Raw genomic sequence first — 23,591 nt, forward strand, 5'->3', positions numbered from 1 at the left:
TCCCTCTCTGCATGAAAGTTTAAAAAGAGTATATATTAATGCAGTATGAACAAGAATGTTTTAATGTAGACACATAGAATCATCACACTGCTGTGATTATATGTATCAAGTGTTCATTCAAGACTAAGGCAAAATATCGAGATATATATTGTGTATCGCGATATGGCCTAAAAATATCGGGATATTAAAAAAAGGCCATATCGCCCAGCCCTAATACACGCAGTACACCATGCTTGTTAGTACAACTACAGTATGTATGCGGTCTTGCTAGCTGTTTGCAAACAAAACATGAAAAGTGGGCTAATGCTTCACAGATACTGTAATATGATTGTTCATGTTTTTCAGTCAGTACAGATTTGGTGTCCTATCACATTGTTTTGTGCATTACACACTTAAAAAGTCATTCAGCTTTTGACGCAAAAGCTCTTTTATCTCTTGTTGTAGCTAGCTTACCTTTTGCCATAGCTAGCTTACAGCTAGGCTAGGCTAGAATAAGAGTTCCTCCGTGTCACAATAACAATGTTGCTAGAACTTGGTTATTATACAGGTTACGGAATGTAAATGAAGAATTGTTGGCAGTTTTTCAAGAATGAGACGATTTTTACAAATTAGCATGCAAAAAAAAAAACCCAAAAAAACCTGTTCTTGGTGTCTGTGAACGATAGGCAACAGTCCAAAAAAGTGCAGTTCTCCTTTAAATGAGCTGGTGATGAATCATAATTTGTTAATACCTTCAAAACTATAAGACTTAGACCAAAAGAAAATTCTGCACAATTAAGCACAAACGATTAGGACTGGTTGGGGGAAATTTTGAGAAGGTGGGGGTCTGGTTATGAATCATAATTTGTTAACTTAAAATGTATAATTATATTAACCAAAATGTTTTTCAGTACAAACAAGCACAAACAAATCACAAATGAATGGGTTAATCTTTGGGAGATTTTGACATGGTTGGAGGTTTGGTAACGCAATGTAACGGCACAAACAAAAAATTTTGCAGCACAACTGAAGCACAAACGTTTTAGACAAGTTTGGGGAGATTTGGACAAGGTGGAGGGGCCAACTTCACACAGGTGACCTGAATGCGACACTTATGTGACTTTTTTTGGCGTAATTCATGTGCGTGGGGAATGACGCAGCCCGCCAGCGAAGTGGATACTTCATCACAGCAAAGTTTATTTTCGATGGCCGAAATCTCGCTACACCACTAGTCATCCATCCATCCATCAATTTTCTGCCGCTTGTCCCTTTTGTAGTGCCTGAATAATAGGCTATATGTAATATATGAACATATATTTTGATTGTTGCTGTAGTGCAGTGGTCCCCAAACTACGGCCTGTGGGCCAAATGCGGCCCGCTAGTGTCCAAAATCTGGCCCACGGGTTGTCTCAAGTTTTTTTTTTTTAAACTTCCATCCATCCATCCATCCATCCATCTTCTTCCGCTTATCCGAGGTCGGGTCGCGGGGGCAGCAGCCTAAGCAGGGAAGCCCAGACTTTCCTCTCCCCAGCCACTTCATCCAGCTCCTCCCGGGGGATCCCGAGGCGTTCCCAGGCCAGCCGGGAGACATAGTCTTCCCAACGTGTCCTGGGTCTTCCCCGTGGCCTCCTACCGGTCGGACGTGCCCGAAACACCTCCCGAGGGAGGTGTACGGGTGGCATCCTGACCAGATGCCCGAACCACCTCATCTGGCTCCTCTCGATATGGAGGAGCAGCGGCTTTACTTTGAGCTCCCCCCGGATGACAGAGCTTCTCACCCTATCTCTAAGGGAGAGCCCCGCCACCCGGCGGAAGAAACTCATTTCGGCCGCTTGTACCCGTGATCTTGTCCTTTCGGTCATGACCCAAAGCTCATGACCATAGGTGAGGATGCGAACGTAGATCGACCGGTAAATCGAGAGCTTTGCCTTCCGGCTCAGCTCCTTCTTCACCACAACGGATCGATACAGCGTCCGCATTACTGAAGATGCCGCACCGATCCGCCTGTCGATCTCACGATCCACTCTTCCCTCACTCGTGAACAAGACTCCGAGGTACTTGAACTCCTCCACTTGGGGCAAGATCTCCTCCCCAACCCGGAGATGGCACTCCACCCTTTTCCGGGCGAGAACCACGGACTCGGATTTGGAGGTGCTGATTCTCATCCCAGTCGCTTCACACTCGGCTGCGAACCGATCCAGTGAGAGCTGAAGATCTTGGCCAGATGAAGCCATCAGGACCACATCATCTGCAAAAAGCAGAGACCTAATCCTGCAGCCACCAAACCAGATACCCTCAACGCCCTGACTGCGCCTAGAAATTCTGTCCATAAAGGTTATGAACAGAATCGGTGACAAAGGGCAGCCCTGGCGGAGTCCAACCCTCACTGGAAACGTGTCCGACTTACTGCCGGCAATGCGGACCAAGCTCTGACACCGATTATACAGGGAGCGAACCGCCACAATAAGACAGTCCGTTACCCCATACTCTCTGAGCACTCCCCACAGGACTTCCCGGGGTACACGGTCGAATGCCTTCTCCAAGTCCACAAAGCACATGTAGACTGGTTGGGCAAACTCCCATGCACCCTCAAGGACCCTGCCGAGAGTATAGAGCTGGTCCACAGTTCCACGACCAGGACGAAAACCACACTGTTCCTCCTGAATCCGAGGTTCGACTATCCGGCGTAGCCTCCTCTCCAGTACACCTGAATAGACCTTACCGGGAAGGCTGAGGAGTGTGATCCCACGATAGTTGGAACACACCCTCCGGTTCCCCTTCTTAAAGAGAGGAACCACCACCCCGGTCTGACAATCCAGAGGTACCGCCCCCGATGTCCACGCGATGTTGCAGAGTCTTGTCAACCAAGACAGCCCCACAACATCCAGAGCCTTAAGGAACTCCGGGCGGATCTCATCCACCCCCGGGGCCTTGCCACCGAGGAGCTTTTTAACTACCTCGGCAACCTCAGCCCCAGAAATAGGGGAGCCCACCACAGATTCCCCAGGCCCTGCTTCCTCATAGGAAGACGTGCTGGTAGGATTGAGGAGGTCTTCGAAGTATTCTCTCCACCGATCCACAACATCCGCAGTCGAGGTCAACAGAGCACCATCCCCACCATACACGGTGTTGACACTGCACTGCTTCCCCTTCCTGAGGCGGCGGATGGTGGTCCAGAATTGCTTCGAAGCCGTCCGGAAGTCTTTTTCCATGGCCTCACCGAACTCCTCCCAAGTCCGAGTTTTTGCCTCCGCGACCGCTGAAGCCGCACACCGCTTGGCCTGTCGGTACCTGTCTGCTGCGTCAGGAGTCCCATGAGCCAAAAGAACCCGATAGGACTCCTTCTTCAGCTTGACGGTATCCCTCACCGCCGGTGTCCACCAACGGGTTCTAGGATTACCGCCACGACAGGCACCAACTACCTTGCGGCCACAGCTCCAATCGGCCGCCTCGACAACAGAGGTACGGAACATCGTCCACTCGGACTCAATGTCCAGCGCCTCCCTCGGGACATGTTCAAAGTTCTTCCGGAGGTGGGAATTGAAACTCTCTCTGACAGGAGACTCTGCCAGGCGTTCCCAGCAAACCCTCACAATGCGTTTGGGCCTGCCAGGTCTGTCCGGCATCCTCCCCCACCATCGCAGCCAACTTGTCCTTTCTAATCTATTTTCTGCCGCTTGTTACTGTCGGGGTCTCCTAGCTGCTCAGGCAAACCATATTGTCTAAAAATGCATTTTCCCATCGCAGTGTCGGGTGACCGTGCGGCGAGTGTGCTCTCTTTTAGTCAATATATATATATATATATACTATATATATATATATATATATATATATATATATAAATATATCTATATACACACACACACACACACACACACACACACACACACACACACACACACACACACACACACACACACACACACACACACACACACACACACACACAGGGGCCAAATTTTTTGGACCCAATGCGGCCCCCTAAGTAAAAAAGTTTGGGGTCCCTGCTGTAGTTGATTTGCTTAACTGTGAGTTGAAAAACAAAGCTAACGTTGATCTACGCTGATGTTCATGCCTCCTCTACTTAACAGCCCTAAAAAGATAAGAAGCCTCCCATATATACTACACTATATGAACCCATTCATACATCTTTAAATTTATTTTTACGTGAAAAAACACTCACTTTTAAGGTGTGGCGACTATATTTACGACAGCAACTTTTATTTTATATTGTAGTAGTAGTAGCGACGTCCTTGTTTATTTACGGAATCCGGTCAACTTATTTTGTTTTTACTTTATAAAACTGCGCATGCAAGTGACGTCGAGGCCACCATCGGGGCCTGCACACGTTTACAGTGGAGTCTGTCCCAATTGAAGCGATCAGAATAGATTTGATAGTTTTGTGTCTATTTGATCATTTTATTGAGTGTGGTGTACACTGCATCCAAACTTCAAGTGTAATACAATGTTTCATCTTTCAGGGGAGCTGGACTTATTCCAGCCTCAGAAGTGCTAAGTACTTTAGTTGATGGGAGAGCCATATTTAACAAGGAAGGCCCACATTTAAGGCTTGCTCCGCACAAAGTGCACATTTTGGATGAAGGTGTGCACTGACAGACTTAAGTTGAGGGGGAGAATACTGCGCAGCCAGAATCCATGCACCTTTTTTCCACTTAAGCATGTATTAAAATATTGTTTCAATCTAAAATTCATCATAAAAGTGGTGTGTCTTGTCGTTAGATTAGATTAGAGAAATATAAGTTTAAAAAATACATACCCATGTGATTCTTATCCTTAGCATGGCGGGACAGATTTCGGAGGAAGCCCGTGATGGAGCGCAGTTCAGCGTCTTTGTTGGTGCCCATCAGGTTTAGCAGAACAGGCAACATTCGCTCCTGGTCCATGGCCACACGACTCAGCACAGCCGCCCACTGCAACGGAGGAGACAATTGAATGATTTAGTCAAAGCTCGGTTGTTTGGAGGAGGAGGAAAGTCGATGCAGAAAGTAGCGCGCTGACCCGCTTGTCTCCTGCCGTGATGTTCTGCAGCGCTCCCGCCGCTGCCTCCCGGGTGGTGGAGTTGATCTCACACATCTGCAGCACGCGGTTGTACAAACCCACGATCTGCGGGTGCCACAGCCACTCCATCCCTTTTGGCACCCGAGCCACCTCAGTGAACGTGGAGAGGTCCTGGTTCATCCTCTATGAAGGACACAAACTGTGTTATTGATCCACGAGGACTGGATAAAATAAAGTAAAATGACAAGATTATTATTTAGTTTATTTTTGGTGGGACGGCAATTATGGTATCAGGGCTTTATTATATATTTTTTTTCTTTGAAGTTCCTCAACATTTCTCACATAAATGCAGGTTTATACTAATGCTTAAAAATTATGATTTTCAGCAAGAAATTAATAATTAAATCCAACATTTTTATACTATTCCTGTAAAATGTGTTTTATAATTGTAGCAATATTATTAAATAAATAAATATTACTTTTAATGACTTTGTTCTTGTATCATTTTGACTTGTCTTAATACAGAATAAAGTTGTTTTTTGATAGTGCGTCTCCTGGTCCTAGTTTGTCAGTCCAAGAGCTTAGTGGGCGTAGGCTGGCACATGCTAATTTTTTCATTAGCCTGTGGGGCACGAAACTAGTTACAATGGATTCTTGCATGAAAAAGGCTAAAGGGGGAATGTTTGTGTGTGCGTACATTTTTGGCCTTCCTGCTTTGAGGCGTGAAGCAGCCAATGGCTTCTCCCTTCCCAGAGTCCTCGCCTCGGCTCGGGCCCTCCAGGCGAAGCAGAGCCGACGGCGGCATCTCGCTGTAGAGCTGGTAGGAGAGGTTCCTCATGACACACACGGCATTTTCCACCCCCTAAAGCACAAACATAGACACATGTAAAACAATGCACTCAATGTTAAGGAGACAACATCTAAGCTCATCTGGTCTCACCTTGTCCTCCGCCTTGTTGTCTTCCAGTGAGGACCTGATGTAGCTCACCAAGGAGTCCACCAGGCCAGGGGTTTGTCTCATCTGCTGACGGGTCTTCTCATTCACAGAGCTCAGATTCCTGCAAAATGTGTGAGAGGAGAAGAACAATTATGTTATGAAGTCTGCATCATCACTTTATATGTCCTACTTCCTCCATGGATTGCAGGGTTTCCCCTACATGTACGTGCCACGGCAAGATAAATGCCGCCACACCTTTAATATAAGTTTTTAGTTTTTTTTTAACATGAAAACTAATTTTGGGATATATTACATGAATTTATATACTGTACATAGTACATATTATTTAGGCACTATTGGCCATAATAGGTTTGATAAACATCTCAAATGTCATTAAAAACGTTCCTCATTGCCTTGTTTAAAAAAAAATTAAATTAAAATAGTCTAACTCTTCAGCTGCTGGTCGCGCACCTAAACAGAATTAACACCGGGCAAAGGTAAGTAGAGAAAGTTGAAGAGAAAGGTATTTCCAGTTAATTATTCTATTTCTTGTTCAAGCCTGTATAAACTACCCTAAATCTTTTGACATTACTACCAACAATAACGTCTAATTTTAATCTGTGTGCATCTTCGGACCTCCTTTTGGACTCTCTGTGTGGAGTGTGCATTTTTCCCCGCGCGTGCGTGGGTTTTCTCCAGGCACTCCAGTTTCCTCCCACATTCCAAAAATATGCATGTTAAGTTCAATGGAGACAGTAAATTGTTCATAGAGATTAATGTTAGTGTAAACGTGTGTATGTGCCCCACGATTGGACATGCTATTTTGGGTTAGCTTGTCAATTAGCTAGTCCATAGTACGTTAGCATTAAGCTAACAGCATTAGAGCTTAACCTTCATCCAGCGTAACTGTATTGCTATTTTTCAGTTTATCCCAAGCTATATTATTAATTTAACGTGATTCCTACATGTATGTGCACTTCATCTGTATATTTAATGTACTTTCTTTAGTGTGCTTAGTTTTACAATGACTTTATTGTGAAGAACAACAACAATACCCCTGAAGTTATTGTTTTCTTATCTAATTTAAAAGGACTGTTTACATATTTGGCAAACTAAATTCCAACATTCAGAATATAGTGTAGCCTGTGTTACCTTTTATTATAAAGCAGCAATAATTGAAATTGCATTGAACAAAGAGAGCACAGTCTACCAAGTCAAATTCCTTGTGTGTCAAACTTACTTAGCCAATAAAGCTGATTGTGATTCTGATAATAAGAAAAAAATGTTGTTATTAATATTATTCATAATAACCAATAACACAAACATTTGTTTTTAAATATACATAAAACATTTGTTTAGCCTTTTTAAAGAAAATATTTGCATCATTGAAATTCAAAATTATCATGACGTCATATAGATGATGATGTCATATTGACCACGCCCCCAGCCATGCCTCCACCGCCATTATATAGCTATATGCGATGAGGTGGCGACTTGTCCAGGGTGTACCCCGCCTTCCGCCCGAATGCAGCTGAGATAGGCGGTAGAAATCGTATAAATTTCACAACCCGACTTACAAATAAATATTTTGACACATCAATGCCAAAATTTGGAATCTGCATATTTATAGTGAATGTGCAAACATTAGTGCCTTTTTATGAAGACATTTGTGGAACATCACATTTTTTTTGTTGAGGGTCATTAATCAGTACATTTGCAAAAAAAAAAGGTATCTGGGAGCAGCTGAAATTTGGACTGAAATCACTTCTGTAAAATTACTTATTTTTGTAATTCTACGGCTTTGTTCTTGTACCGGTATTTGTAAATATTGAGAGCTTAATATCTCCTCCTACACATAAAGTGTGGTTTCTTAATGGTAATAAAGAAATATCAATCTTTTTTAACATCCAGTTAGCATAGCAGAAATAAAGAAGCGTATTCAAACACAAGACAAAGGTCAGTTGCCTGGAGTTGTTAATGGAAATGCATCATGCTGGTTATGTTTTTTGAAATGTATTGAGAGATGGAGACATAGAGAGAAAGAGAGAGAGACATAGACAGCAGAGAAGAAAAAAAAAAAGAAAAGAGAGAGAGAGAGAGAGAGAGAGAGAGAGAGAGAGAGAGAGAGAGAGAGAGAGAGAGAGAGAGAGAGAGAGAGAGAGAGAGAGAGAGAGAGAGAGAGAGAGAGAGAGAGAGAGAGAGAGAGAGAGAGAGAGAGAGAGAGAGAGAGAGAGAGAGAGAGAGAAAGAAGTGTGATGAAAACAAACAAAAGAGATCAGACAAGTGAGGCGCACCTGAGGCAGCCGGTGGTGTTATAGAAGATTTCCGCCTCAGAGGCGGACTGTCTGTTGCCCTCCGATTCATCTGAGGCCGACAGAGGGATGAGGATCTTATCGGTCAGTTCCGGAAGAATCTCTCGGGCCAGCTTCTCCTTCAGGGTGTCTTTGGATGAAAGGTTCCACAAGATACCTACAGCAACACAAATATGCAAAGGATAAGAGTCTCAATGAGCTGAGCTGAGCTGATGTTTGGAACTACAAAAATACACAATGTTTGGTGTAATTTTGTTGTTACTCAGGTGTTTTTTGTTATTGGTCCTACATAAAAACTAGAGACCATTTTGCATGTGAATGTCTTTAGTTTGTACTTGGGTAGAGAAAAAGCAAAAGCGAGTGGATCTATGCATGCCCTGTCACGTTCTCATTTGAAAGCCTGCAAATTCCTACCAGTGATGTTTTTCCGGAGCTCGTCATCTGGCTCCTTGAGCGCCTCCACAAGCTGGGGGATGCCGCCCTCCTCGATCAGGGCCACCTTGTTGTCCATGTTCTCATAGATGAGGTTGCGCATGGCACCAGTGGCATAGCGCTGCACTTCCTGGTTGTCGGCGTTGAACAGCTTCACTAGTTCACTGATTCCTTTGCACTGACGCACCTTCAGACCAGACAGGGATAGATACAATGTGGCTTATGGATTTGACATCATTTACTGTAAGTAAGTTTAGATTAGGCATTTACTTTATAGAAATTAAAATGTTTGATTTAACGTTATATCACTTTAAAGTATAAAAATAAATTAACCACACACTGATTGCATAAAGTTCATATCAGGACAGAGGACCTTGCAAATAACAATTTAAGATATGTGACAGTTTTGCTTCAATAAACGGGCTGTGGTAGCAAAGCACCAGAAAAAAGTTAATCATTGGCCTGCCTGGAAGCACATTTTACACTCAAAAGCTATTTTCAGCATCCACTTCCTGAAACGCTCAAACTCTGCAGGTTTCTTTCCTAAACTTTTTTTGTAGGGATTTAAAAACCCTCCGTTTTGACCTCTAATGTCAACATTTATTTTAAATGTAATTGGCTATGGACCTCAGCAAACAGTTTGTAGCACTATACAAGAAGCTGGAAAAAGCTAAAAGACTCAGCTGGTTAAGCTTTGTCAGGTATATCCTGACCAAAATTACAACTACTGAGTTGTAATTGAACAAATCAGCGCTTCCCCTATGCATGAGTTTTCAGGGTTCTTCAATAACAAGGTGCTGAGAAAGCAGCTTGAAGCATTCCACCCACAAGTTTGTGCCGTACCTCATTTTTGGCATCGCTGTCATTGTAACATTCATGCTGAATGTAAGCTGCACCCAGAACTTGCAAATCGGGGTCTGGTTCTCCCAGGTACTGTACAGCTGTGGCCATGTCCAAAGAGGTGATCCTGTTTAAAGAATACATGTTTTTTTTAGCAAGAGAGGCGAAATAAATTAAATATGAAATATTTAAACGCATGCACAACACTAAAACATTTTTGTGGACTTAAAACATGGAACGGACGGAGTAAGGAATTTAAAGAATGTAATAATAGGAGTTTGATAATATGAGCTACTTCAAGAGTATAAGCATCTTGTGTTTACAAGGTACAAGGAAGAAGAATGCTGAACCACAGTGTCTGCTTTCACCCTAAAACGTTATATTAACCTTGTTACTTAATAAGGCATTACTGTATATCACCTATTACATTTGTTAATTATCCAATGTGTATGTATATGCCAGTTTCATCTAAAAAAAACTCAGTACTTTGCATTCATCTATTATTAAATATTGTATATGTTTTACTCCTGTATTACCTGCTTACTATGAATTACTTTTTATTATAAGCATGGTCAAGGTACTTATTTAAAGAGGACAATGTTTCTTTTGACTTTACTCCTATATTTTTATTAATACTACTGAATAAGCTATTGACAAACGATTCACTTTACTATTACACATCTTTATATTACTTCCTCTCACTATTTAAATGATTGGTAAACTTGTTCACATTGAATACAAGAGGTGAACAATTTATTAGTCACTGCTGTGGCAGGGGTAGGTTTAAACAAGCTATGCTTCTTCCTACTCCTTGTTGGTCATCTTGAATAGTTTAAATGTAAACATGTGATGTATTTCAATGTAACTTTGTTATACATGTCCGAAATAAACCAAACAGTTACTGTTGACAACACCATGACAACAAAGAGTTAACTTGAGGTCTAATTTAAGTCAAACTTTGGCCAAAATGATGCGATTTCCCATTGCAAGGCTCAATTTGAGGAATTGCCACTAAATCTTGCAGATGTCTGTAAATCCACTAAACTAACCACTTTGCCACCATGGACGTGTGAAACGCGAGGCCTGAAATTGAGCTGCCACACCCAAAACCAGTCCTACAGCTATGAAGCCTGGTCACAATCCATAGCGGTTACAGTTCTCTCACACGCATGCATGCACGCGCTACCAAATGGTCATTTGCTTCACTTTTATTGTGACAAATCCTTTAAAGGATTATAATTTTTTATTTCATTTGAAACACTTCATTGTGGTCTACATAACATGTAATGGTGGTTCTTTGGTCAAAATTTTGCATAGATTTTGTTTTAGAGAGCATCGTTAAGGCGTTTTTTGAATGTTTCTTCAGAACGTCTTATTTAAGTGCCGAAGCCCTCAACCAGGCCAAGCATCCTTGAACTGCGCCTCCACACTGTCAGTCATGCTGTAGTATTCAGCATGTCCATTATGAGTCTACTGACAGATATACCGTAAGTGAGAACTATATGCTACTTTTTTATTAAAAACGGCAACACCATGCACGTACATGTATGAGGCAGTCTGCCCCACAACAACAGGTTAGAGGAAAAAGAAGGAACTTTGGACTACAACTGGATAAAAAAGGCTCTTTGGGTAAACCTTTATCATATATGGAGATATCAGCTGATGTAACTAAGGCAAAATACATCACTAAAATTTAAAATTCTAAATGGCTAGAAGACTGTTTTATAAAAATATCTATGTCATGCCTCCATGGTTTGATTTCAAATTTCGGGACTTATGGGGATCCTTAACATACAAAAACAGGTCAGAAAAGTTGGTTTGACATAGTAGGACCCCTTTAATGAAATGTAATTAACATCATGTGCTAAAATAACATCATCAGGCACCCATAACAAATGACAGTTGATGAATAAAAAATGAACTTACCCACTGAGGTTTCCCATGCTTCCGACCCCCATCTGCCCGTTGAAGATGTCAGCACCCCGGCCCACACTCTGCATGCTTCTGACCGACATGGCCCGGGAAAGGTTACGCTGCATGGCTAAATTCCCCTGAGAAGCGGAGGACACTCCCGGTCCTATGAAGCCCATGTCCACTTTATCCATTCCACCGGCGTACATGCTTGAGCCACTAGACATCTGCCGTTGCAGGGTGCCTGACATGGAGCCCATGCTCATCCTGTTTCGGTTGTTAATCCTATTGATGGTGCGGTACGCTGGGCCTTTGAAGGATTGCTGAACCATCTCCACCTGTCCTCCTGCCATCCCCATGCCACGGCTAATAGTGCCGCTCTGTGATCGGTGCATAGGGGCCTGATAGGCCAGGGAGCCTCCCCCTTGCCTCATCTGGCTGGTGTAGCCATTGGTCTGGATGTATTGACGGTTGAAGGTGGCATCGCGGTCGGACATCATGCTGGCGGCGTCGCTGCCATCCACCATCCAGGAATTTGAAGGCAGTGTCTGCTGTCTCATCGCATGCATAGAGACTATGTCCGGTTCCATGCGGGTCTGGTACTGGTTCCCTTGGTAGGTGCCCATTTGAGCATCTTCTCGGTAATAACCGCCTCCGCCTCCTCCGCCACCGACAGTGATCCGGTGGAGATGGGACATGTCTGGGCCAGCTGAGAGAGAGCTAAAGCCGGAAGACCTCTGTGATATCTGTGGAGTCTGGAAATGAAAGAGGGAGTCCGTGTTACACTTAAATGTGGAGGGAATGTTACCTAATATGTGTGGGAGAATGTCCATGTGTCACCCAGTGCTCGAGAGCAGAGACCATTTCCCAATATAATAAGAGACATGACAGCCTGTGGTCAATTGAAGTCTTAGTTTGGGCCTTCATTTATAAAATAGACTCTTTATAGTTACAGCATACAGGTGGCTAAATGCCATCTCAGTATGTGATAAATCCTGACATCCGTGGCATACATTCAGTGACCTCCTGCTGAAAAAGTAAAATGCTGGAATCTAGAGGGCAGACTTGAAATCCCTGAGCTGATCCCATCACAGCAGGATGTAAAATACCACACATTAAGATGTTCAGATCACAATTCGGGGAGTCGTACTCACCATCGTTCTGGAGCCTGAAAACGTGTAAGACGACTTGCTGTTGTAACCTGGGTTGTAGGTCTGATACTTCATCGTGGAAGAACCACCGTAGTCTGCAATAAAGCAAATACAACAAGCACATATTGTTATTACAAGTACACGGTTATTGTCAACTGCCTCTGACATGCTGCTTTCTGCAAATGTTTTTACAAGGTTAAGAGGAAACAATGTGTAAAAACATTGTTTTTAAAAAGCCAGAAATGTCACAGTTGTATCTGAAATACATGTATTTTTTTAATTAAAAAACTTATAGTAGTCATAGTGGTAAGTAAACAGTTGTGAAAGACATCAGCTTCCAGTATAAATGTTCCAAACAGATTAAAGCAAAAAAACAAAAAAGGCAACTAAAGGCCTTTTCCAAAAAAGACTCCCACGTGTTTGACTTCCCGTCATCATTGCTCTTCATTTGAATTTTCAGTTTTTCTTTACAACCAAGGCTGTTTTAGGGCTTGACTCAGCATCTGACTGCTTTCTTGAAGAGGTCAAAAGTGGAGACAGGCATTGTTTAAATATCTGTGTGTGTGTGTGTGTGTGTGTGTGTGTGTGTGTGTGTGTGTGTGTGTGTGTGTGTGTGTGTGTGTGTGTGTGTGTGTGTGTGTGTGTGTGTGTGTGTATAATCACCAGACACTTCATTAAGTACACCTCGACAGTCAAATGAAAAAAAGGTCCTTTAAGAATTATGTCTCCACAAAACCGATTGTTTCTAGCTTTGATTGACAATGAAAGAGACATTTATTTACGTGATATACGTTGAGGTTATCAGTAATAATTATCCATACAACTGCAGTTTATGACCGGAACTACAAAAAACAAATGTACTATGAATATAATAATGTTAACCGTCATCCCTGTGGATTCAAATGTGCATGTGGAGGCAAAGGCTTGTTGTCTTTCCTTGATGTTCACTTTAAGTTTACATCTAAAACAAAAAAACACTTTCCCACAGCTCTCTTAGCTGACAGCAGCAGTGGGTAAAAATAACCCTATTCAAATACATGGGTCAAATGAAGACATTGTGTAATCTCTTATATATATTTATATGTGTGTAATTACCTGTAATTACTTTCATTATGTGCCTATCAAGACATCACAGGCACTCTTGGACGAGGGCCTTCGGACACATTTCTTAATTTTTAAATGAACAGTTGAAGCATGGTCCTTTCTACTACCCCAGTCATTCATGGCTAAATGTGATGTGAACCAAGTTGAGAGTCCCGACCTCAACTCCATCCAAACACACGGGGATGAACTGGAACAGGTATTGTGAGTCAACTGGCCCTTTTTCACAGGTCCAACATCAGTGAACTCTGACCCACAGACACAGACACACCAACACAACCTCGTACATCCCAGTTTCTAAAGCTGAACCAATTTGGGACTTGACCATACCAGATATTACTTAGGGTCGCAAGGAATATTGAACAACAAATCAATAAAACTGACAAAAATGCCATTCAAACAATACCCCGTTTGTTGACAAGAACATACAGCCATGGAAGCGCATTCAATCTATTTATTAAGCAGAGGTAACACAAAACAGTGAAATATTTAAACTTTCTCTGCTAGCCTGCTAAGCTAACAAAAACAGCTGAAGCAAGACGTGTCAAAGCGCTATGAGTACCTTTAAAGGTAGAAAAGTGCTATACAAGTATAACCCTTTTACTGAGTGGACTCGCTGACGTCACACATCACTAGGCAACAGGCACCACCTTTTAAAAAGGCACACACTGCTGTCATATATATTTACGTATATGAAACTTACCTCAACTGCATTATGCCCGATATTTGAAGTTTATTTTTAAGTAACACAATAATTAATTTCCCTAGTAATTAATTACATTTATTAAAGAGTAATTCCGTTAGTAATTATATTTTTGGTAAAGTGTCGAGTACCGTATTTTTCGGAGTATAAATCACTCCGGAGTATAAGTCGCACCGGCCGAAAATGCATAATAAAGAAGGAAAAAAACATATATAAGTCGCACTGGAGTATAAGTCTCATTTTTTGGGGAAATTTATTTGATAAAACCCAACACCAAGAATAGACATTTGAAAGGCAATTTAAAATAAATAAAGAATAGTGAACAACAGGATGAATAAGTGTACGTTATATGACACATAAATAACCAACTGAGAAAGTGCCTGGTATGTTAACGTAACATATTATGGTAAGAGTCATTCAAATAACTATAACATATAGAACCTGTCACTCCTAATCACTAAATCCGATGAAATCTTACACGTCTAGTCTTACGTGAATGAGCTAAATAATATTATTTGATATTTTACGGTAATGTGTTAATAATTTCACACATAAGTCGCTCCTGAGTATAAGTCGCACCCCCGGCCAATCTATGAAAAAAACTGCGACTTATAGTCCGAAAAATAAGGTAGCTATAATTATTAAAAGTAATTTTCAGAATACAGCCTGTCACACAGCGTCATGAAGCAGTTGGCAGGTTGGTGTTCCTGCCTAACATCTTTGTGTGTATATTCTATGATCATGTTTACCTATAAAAACACAATAGTTAAAGGTAAATTATTTTCATGTTGCTGCTGACGTTTAAACATGTCCTCTTAAACCAGGGTACTTTATTTAAAAATGTTGTTCTTTTGTGTTTTTGTTAGCTGAAGAAATAAGCATAGCTAAATGGTTTTTTTTTAAAGAAGATTGGAAATTATATTAGAGATTACTTTTCAAGGCTTTTTTTTTTCTTATCTCAAAACACCTCTTAAGTTGGGATCCTATTACGCAAAACCTACTTTTCTTAACTGGTGGTACCTGTTTTTGTGTATTTAGGATCCCAATCAGTCCCAAAAATGGAAAATCAAAGCATGGTGGAGATATTTAGTTACGTCAACAGATATTTCCATTCATGGGTTAGTTTATGGGCCAAATTATATCGGGATATAAATTTTGATCCACATCGCCAAGCCCTACACTCGTGTTAGCGACAGTGCTAGCACAGTTTAAGTTTGTTGTCTGTGTTTGAGTGTTGCAGGAGGACTAATGATGGAATTGTGTTTATATGTATGAGGGCATATGTGTACATTGTTTGAGTGTTAATAATGAAATTGTGATATTTAGGACATTTCATATTGCTACAAAAAAATTTCTGTGCTACAAAAAAATGATGTCCTACTAATTGTTTTCATTTAGTAGCACCAGTGCTACTAGTGAAAAAGCTAAGCGTACAGCACTGAAAGAGTCTTCTACCTGTCATCCATGTTGTAGTTTTTACCACTTCCATAGCATGTCTACTGACAGACATAAGTTAGAACTATATGCTACTTTGTATTAGAAATGGCAACAGCGAAGGATGCATGTGCCTGTACAAGCCAGTCTGCCCCACAACAGGAGGAAAGCAAAACGAAGGACCTTATTGTCTACAGCGCAGACTACAATGGCAGACTCACGCAAAGCACTTTGAGTAAATGTCTATCACATATGGAGATATCTGTTGGCTTCACAATTTGGAAAAACATTGCCAATTAGGCAAATTCTAAACAGCTCTTTTGGAGCATGATTGTTTTATAAATATCTCTGCCATGATCCTATTGTTAGATTTTTTATTTGCAGGACTTGCGCAGATCCCAAATACACAAAAACCGGTACCAATAGATAAGAATAGTCGGTTTTGCATAAAAGGTCCCCTTTAAAACATTTCTCGTAGAGTTAATTCAAGGAGACCTATGATAAATGTAGGCTTTTCTGACTTACAAATGTTATAATGTTGGATAATGGTTTTAAACAATGCCAAAGTGTCAATTAATAAGGTTCATACATTTGGTCGTGAGCTTGCACGCAGTTTTGGATGTCTTTATTTACTGGGTTTTGGAGTCTGGCTACGTTGTGACATCATAGTGAGGTGGATGTACTTATTTGGATATTGAGTAAAACTCTCACATTTGGGCTATAAGAAATTTTTTAAGAAACGTAAGATAAATGATTATTTTCATCTAATTGTGGTATGCGCATAATAACACCAACATGCAACAGCAGTGAGATGAATGCTGCTGAAACAGCTTTTTTTATGCAGAGTCTAAATTAATCCTAATGTTGTGACCAGGTGAGTTTGTATAATGTGTTGTTTAAAAATATTTTTTCAACCGTGTCTGAAAAAAAAAATTGTAATGAACTTGAAGATATATACAGTATTTATGTACATTTTCAAAAGATAATCTGTGATACTTTTAGACATAGTATGGCGTGGTTTCATTTGCAATCTGGGAATACCTTCACAAACGGGTTACAATATACACCGAAGCATAACCAATACATATTATCTAAAACATAAGGCAGTGTTTTAAATGCAGATTAAAATGATCATAGGCCTCCTTTAAAGGGGTTCTATTGTGTAAAACCAAGCACAGAGACAAATCTGTTTGCACCGGAAGTAAGGCCTGTTGGAGTTGGGCCGGTTGTTAGCATAAGATTGGCAATAAATGTTAAAAATATTGTCAGACTTTAGACTTCTTCTGGAGGCTACAATACATAATATTGCTTTAATTTGTTTTCACAGAAAAAAACAACCTTATTTTCAATCAGTCTGCTTTTGCCGTTGCGTTGCGCCACCATCAGTTACATTACTAATAGTAATGGTAGAGGTTTACCCAAAGAGCTTTGTGCAAGTTCGCCATTTTTATTCAGTTGTAGTCCAAAGCTGTAGTCAGTAAGTTCCTTATTTTTCTCTATCCTCTTCCTGTGGGGCAGACAGGTTTTTACATGCATATGCATACTAAAATCCTCCGCTGTTGCCATTTCGAGTAAAAAGTAGTGTACATTTCTAACTAATATCTCTCAGTAGATTCCACATGGAAGCGTTAAAAACTACAACATGGCAGTCGAAGGGTTGGCTTGGAGGCACATAAATAAGACCAACGGGCGCCTTCTAAATAGACGGCCGGAAAACGGTTTGAAAATGGTCTGCAAAACAAAAATCTATGCAAAATTTTGACCAAAGCGCCATCAATAAATGTTTTGTAGACCACAAAAATTGCTTAAAATGTAGAAGGCAAAACATTTAAGTTTTAAGAAAGTGATCATTTGATTCAGTGACAGAATATTTATATTTATATATTTTCTTATATTAAAAATTGGAACATATTATACACTACTTTAACTTGTTATACTGTATGTGTAGTGATACATATTTATATAGCACTTATTTTTTTGTAACGTACCACAAGCCTTGTTATAAACGGTTTACATTTTTACAAACTCAAAAGTAGTGCAAGGCAACAAGGAGAAGGTCATTAGACTTTCAAAGTCATTCTGAAGACATTTAGTGTTCCAACATTTGCCTTGCTAGTCCACTTTACATCACATACAACATAGTCTTTGCACTTATAACGACCACATAACGAAATTGATAGTTGCACTTGATGCAGTTCTGTGTTAACTTCTCAATGTCTTGTCCAAATGTTTCCATGGTGAGCAAAAGTTAAATTTTGACTATCACGCTTCACTTGTAGAGAACACACAAACAAACGCACGACAAACCGGTCTGTACAGAGAGGAATGACAGATGGGTCCCTTTTCCCACCCCATGGCAACGCCCAACACACCTGAGATACCACACACACAAAACACACCCTTTTTTCTTGTAAATTTGTCTTTTTCTCTCCGCCTTGCAACATGTGCTTAGTCTCCACTTGCCTCCCACAGATATGGTCATCTGCAGAATGCATTTACTGTACATGCAACACAGGAGGGCTTTCCTTGCAAATTCCTTTTTATAAAACACGCATAGCTCCCTTATTAGGAATGGGCGTCTCCTTGTACAGTAGTGCTGACTGTTCTTGAGGGAGTACGATATGACATGACGTACAACTTGAAGTGGTCATTATCAAGGATTAAAGACTAGTTTAAAACCAGTCAAAGGTATAAGAGAGGCACCATGTTAGTGGCATCCCAGCCGTTAGAGGACACTTCTAGTGAACATGAAGTACTGTCAAAGAATACATACAGTAATTCTGTGGGGGCTGACAGGGAAAAAAAAGCTTCAGCTAGCATTGAACGACCCATGATTTAAAATGTCACGTAAGCAATACCCAGAAGTCCATCACTTTGAGGAAAATGAATGACGGGATGTGAAAGCAAAGTCCTATCAAGCATTCTGTGAGTCTTTTGAGGAGCGTCAACAAATGTGACCTTTCACTTCCCTTTTGGAGAACCATGGCTTACGTAACCACCTCAGCGTGGCGTGGTCAAGCACACGCTTCTTGACAACATGACACTTGCTAATAAACAAAATACTGTAAAGCAACATTTGGTTCTCACAGCAGCGTCACCTTGCATGTATCTGTCCGACCTTCACCTTTTAGTGGTTGAGTAGAGCAGAAACTCAACCTCATGCACTGGCAAAAGCTTTCAAATCAGTCTGCTATTGCAAGAACGTTCATGAAAGCAACACTTGTTGGAGCCTGTTACACATTAACCCTTTCACATGTGAAGGTTGCATGCTTAGGTTGGTCTGTTAAGAACCTGCAGACAAGCTGAATGGACACATTCCACCATTTGTGGACAAGGTTGTATAATGTGGACAAACACTGCCAATTCCAAAAATCCCCAAATATGAAAATATGTTTTTTTTTGTTTACATCGTTTTAGGGAAATGTCCTTTGCTTTCTGATCAAGGAAGAGGTAGTTTCTGTGACACAGAACCGAGAGCAGAACTTAGGAGACATAAACTCACTGAGTTAAGTTTTTTTTTTTCTTATTTCAACAAGCTTTACTTTAGTAGGGTAGTCAATTTCTAAAGCTGTAAAGGTTCCAATTAGGCCTTATTGATTATATATTGATTGTATTGATAAATTCAATTTTTTTTTACAGACGATTTAAAATATAAACCATGTTTTTCTCCTCTTTCTCTGGCATATTTCTTTGCCCCAATGAGCTTCAATCACCTCACCTCACCTGCCCCCTTCCTTCCTTAGCGGAGATCCGCAAGACTTGTAAAACATAGATAATGCTATTGCTAAAAAAAGAGAGCAGTTTGTTACAGAGAAAAGAAAAGTGTTGCCAATGCTTTAGATTTGCGGGAACAGGCATTAAACAAGTGACTGCACGTTGCAAAGTTTCTATAAAAAAGGTAGCAGAACAACAAACGTATTCCTTACTTCACCTAAGAAGCAGCGTACTGTAGAGAAATCATTTACACAAGGTACCATGTACAGTATGGAGAATTGCATTTAATCATCCATATAGTGTTATATTACATGTGCAATGAAGTGTACATTGTCTTTAACATCAGTACACACTAACAAGCCTGCGTTAACCCACTGAGTAAAACTATATAGTCATCTCAATGTTTTACTTGATTATTTGCATACAATGTACAATACTACATTTTTATTCACAGTAGTATTTTATTGAAAACAGAAGTTTTAAGTTTGCACTTTATGGACCTGATTGATTTTGATTACTATTTAATGATTGTTGGTATCTTTTGATTTATTGAAGTTTATTTGCATGCAATGTACAATACTTCATTTTTGTTTACAGAAGTATTTTATTCAAGTACTATTCAAGCTATTAATTTAGTTACTTGAAAAGTATTTCATAAAAAGTACAATTTATATATTGTCTAAAAAGAACATTATACAAAGAATTTTGCTATTAGTAAAAAATGCAGTGTAAGCCGTGTCATTTCAAACTATTAGTTTTTGATCAAACAAAAGTGAAGCTTGTTTTGAATTATCTCTGTCATTTGTATTTATTGGTTTTGTTAAAAAGTAGGGAGAAAAATTGGAAAAAATCAAAAATCGATTTTGTGTGAAAACAAATCGGAGATTGAAAATAGGCACAGCAGGCAATCTGTTTTTATGAGGGCCATTGACGTTGTGTAATATGGGATGCCCTTCATTTGTTGATGACACACCACTAGAGCTAAAGAAATAAACAAAGATGGTTGTATACCAATATGTATTTCCTCGACTCGGACATTTGTGTTGGTATTTTTATTTTTTTAACGTAAGGTATGTTAAAGTTATTTAAACGTGTCTTTTTTTTTAATGTTTTCACGCTTTGTTTTTTTTTTTTCATTTTTGACCGGTCTAGGGTGTGCGCCACCTCTTGCTCAAAGTCAGCTAGATTAGTCTCCAGCTCATCTGTTACCTCAATAAGCGAGGACAGGCGGTGTAATGGTTGGGGGGTTTTGGCTCCGGTGACATTCATGATGCCCAATTAAACATTTTTTAATTACATTTATTTTAATGAATCTGATCTTTTATGTAGTCATTCACATTGAAAAAAAAATAACTTCAATGTTTTCTTGAGGAGACACGCATGCGCACAAACATGACGTCACACAGATTTGTGTAGGTGTCCGTCCTGGTGAATTTGTGACGATTTCAATGAGTTTGTGCGACCGGACTCAACATTTACTATTTCACGTAGGAGATTAAGAAGAATTCGGAGGGAAATCATTTTGGCGGGAAAGAAGTTTGTGGGGCACATTTGAGATATTTTTGAAGAACAACAACTGATAAATGGTCATGGTGGATTATTGGTATGATATTTGAGTGTAAAAAACAACAATGTACACCGAACTGAAGCGAAAACCGAGTCACAAAACTGTAGATTTTGTGAACCGTTCCACCCCATTTCTTCTAAATAAATTTTTCAACACTCACTGTTTTTGCTCTTTAATCAAAAATTTACCTTCACACTTGTCTGTTTTGGCAAAAAATTGTGACATTGATGATGTACAGGTCGGATGAATGCGCCCAGATCGTTCAGACTACAGTTGCATTCGGATAGAGAGGCCTGGGTCGGATTTGAAAAAAATTGGAATAGTACTGTTCAGTAGGGATGTAATGATGATAATAATTACCACGGTAATACTCTCGATGATTATTATTACAGATTTGGGTTAAAATGAATGACAAACCGTGATTGATAACTGCACTTTGATGAACTCACGGACTGACTGGCACCAGTTTGCAAGCTTAAATTCTAATATGAAAACTAGAGTCATTAACATGTTTACCCCAATCTAAACTTATGTAAACACATTACTGTCTGAGCAACTAAGCTATTCAATTGTGCACATTGAACTTACAAGCTGTGCTCTCTTAGTACAGAGTAGTCGTTCTATACTCTGAGAAATACGAGACCAAGGTGTTTTTATGGTTCGTTCAAGGACCGCTAAACAGAGTGGGACGCCTACCAGAAAAAAAAAAAAAAATTATTAGAGATGTCCGATATTATCGGCCGATAAATGCTTTAAAATGTAATATCGGAAATTATCGGTAACGGTTTCAAAATTATCGGTATCAGTAAAATGTATGACTTTTTAAAACGCCACTGTGTACACGGACGTGGGGAGAAGTACAGAGCGCCAAAAGACCTTAAAGGCACTGCCTTTGCGTGCCGACCCAGTCACATAATATCTACAGCTTTTCACACACACAAGCGAATGCAATGCATACTTGGTCAACAGCCATACAGGTCACACTGAGGGTGGCCAGATAAACAACTTTAACACTGTTACAAATATGCGCCACACTGTGAACCCACACCAAACAAGAATGACAAACACATTTCGGGAAAACATCCGCACCGTAACACAACATAAACACAACAGAACAAATACCCAGAACCCCTTGCAGCACTAACTCTTCCGGGACGTTACAATATACATCCCCCCCACCCCCCGCTACCCCCTACCCCCCACCTCAACCCCACCCACCTCAACCTCCTCATGCTCTCTCAGGGAGAGCATGTCCCAAATTCCAAGCTGCTGTTTTGAGGCATGTTAAAAAAAATAATGCACTTTGTGACTTCAATAATAAATATGGCAGTGCCATGTTGGCACTTTTTTCCATAACTTGAGTTGATTTATTTTGGAAAACCTTGTTACATTGTTTAATGCATCCAGCGGGGCATCACAACAAAATTAGGCATAATAATGTGTTAATTCCACGACTGTATATATCGGTATCGGTTGATATCGGAATCGGTAATTAAGAGTTGGACAATATCGGAATATCGGCAAAAAAGCCATTATCGGACATCTCTAATTATGATCCATCCATCCATCCATTTTCTACCGCTTGTCCCTTTCGGGGTCGCGGGGGGTGCTGGAGCCTATCCCAGCTGCATTCGGGTGGAAGGTGTGGTACACCCTGGTCAAGTCGCCACCTCATCACAGGGCCAACACAGATAGACAGACAACATTCACACTCACATTCACACACTAGGGCCAATTTAGTGTTGCCAATCAACCTATCCGCAGGTGCATGCCTTTGGAGGTGGGAGGAAGCCACAGTACCAAGAGGGAACCCACGCAGTCATGGGGAGAACATGAAAACTCCACACAGAAAGATCCCTAGCCCAGGATTGAACCCAGGACCTTTCTATTGTGAAGCACACGCACTAAGCCCTGTGCCACCATGCTTCCCGTGTTTAGGATTTTAATTTTTTTTTGTAATATATACGTATATATATATATATATATATACATATATATAAAATAAAAACTATGATAATAGATTTGACTTGTTACAGACTTTTCAAATTAATGAATCTTAAAATGCTATAGTACAAACCAATTTTTAGAATAATAAAAGCTAAGCCATCAAAACAGATCAAATACTGAGATTAAAATACTATCAGTGGAGTATAATAAACACAAAACATGGAAAAATATGTATTTTTTAACAGTGTGTCTATTTTAATTTTGTGATTTAGTGTGTGTACAAGTACTTATTTAGCACAATACTGTAGAAATAATGATAACAGTGACAATATTGGTCACGGTAACTGTGATATGAAATGTTCATATTGTTACAACCTTGACATGAAAAAAACTGATACAGGTCACATTTCGGCAAAAACTAATCAGAATTGACCTGAACTCTGATTTGTTGTTTTCCACACTTTTGTGTAGGATTGGGGCATAAGCCAAGGAAGTCCGCATTTTATTTTGATGGGGGGAATCAGTTTCCCCGACTTTTGTCAAC

The 23,591-nt window shown here is 40.3% G+C and overlaps 1 protein-coding gene across 2 annotated transcripts in view; it reads right to left on the minus strand.

The window, feature by feature from the left end:
• pkp3a (plakophilin 3a) overlaps positions 1-23,591 on the minus strand; it is a 34,897-nt gene that overhangs the window by 6,210 nt on the left and 5,096 nt on the right. For both annotated transcript variants that reach the window (XM_061969668.2, XM_061969667.2), the window contains 9 exons: positions 12,585-12,676; positions 11,446-12,185; positions 9,523-9,646; positions 8,662-8,866; positions 8,230-8,404; positions 5,939-6,056; positions 5,696-5,860; positions 4,999-5,181; positions 4,757-4,910 (listed from right to left, as the gene is read on the minus strand). In XM_061969668.2, coding sequence (XP_061825652.1) covers positions 4,757-4,910; positions 4,999-5,181; positions 5,696-5,860; positions 5,939-6,056; positions 8,230-8,404; positions 8,662-8,866; positions 9,523-9,646; positions 11,446-12,185; positions 12,585-12,676 — 1,956 coding nt within the window. The remainder of the gene's footprint in view (positions 1-4,756; positions 4,911-4,998; positions 5,182-5,695; positions 5,861-5,938; positions 6,057-8,229; positions 8,405-8,661; positions 8,867-9,522; positions 9,647-11,445; positions 12,186-12,584; positions 12,677-23,591) is intronic.

Source organism: Nerophis lumbriciformis, linkage group LG10 (assembly GCF_033978685.3).
Source record: "Nerophis lumbriciformis linkage group LG10, RoL_Nlum_v2.1, whole genome shotgun sequence".
Classification (NCBI taxonomy): Eukaryota; Metazoa; Chordata; class Actinopteri; order Syngnathiformes; family Syngnathidae; genus Nerophis; species Nerophis lumbriciformis.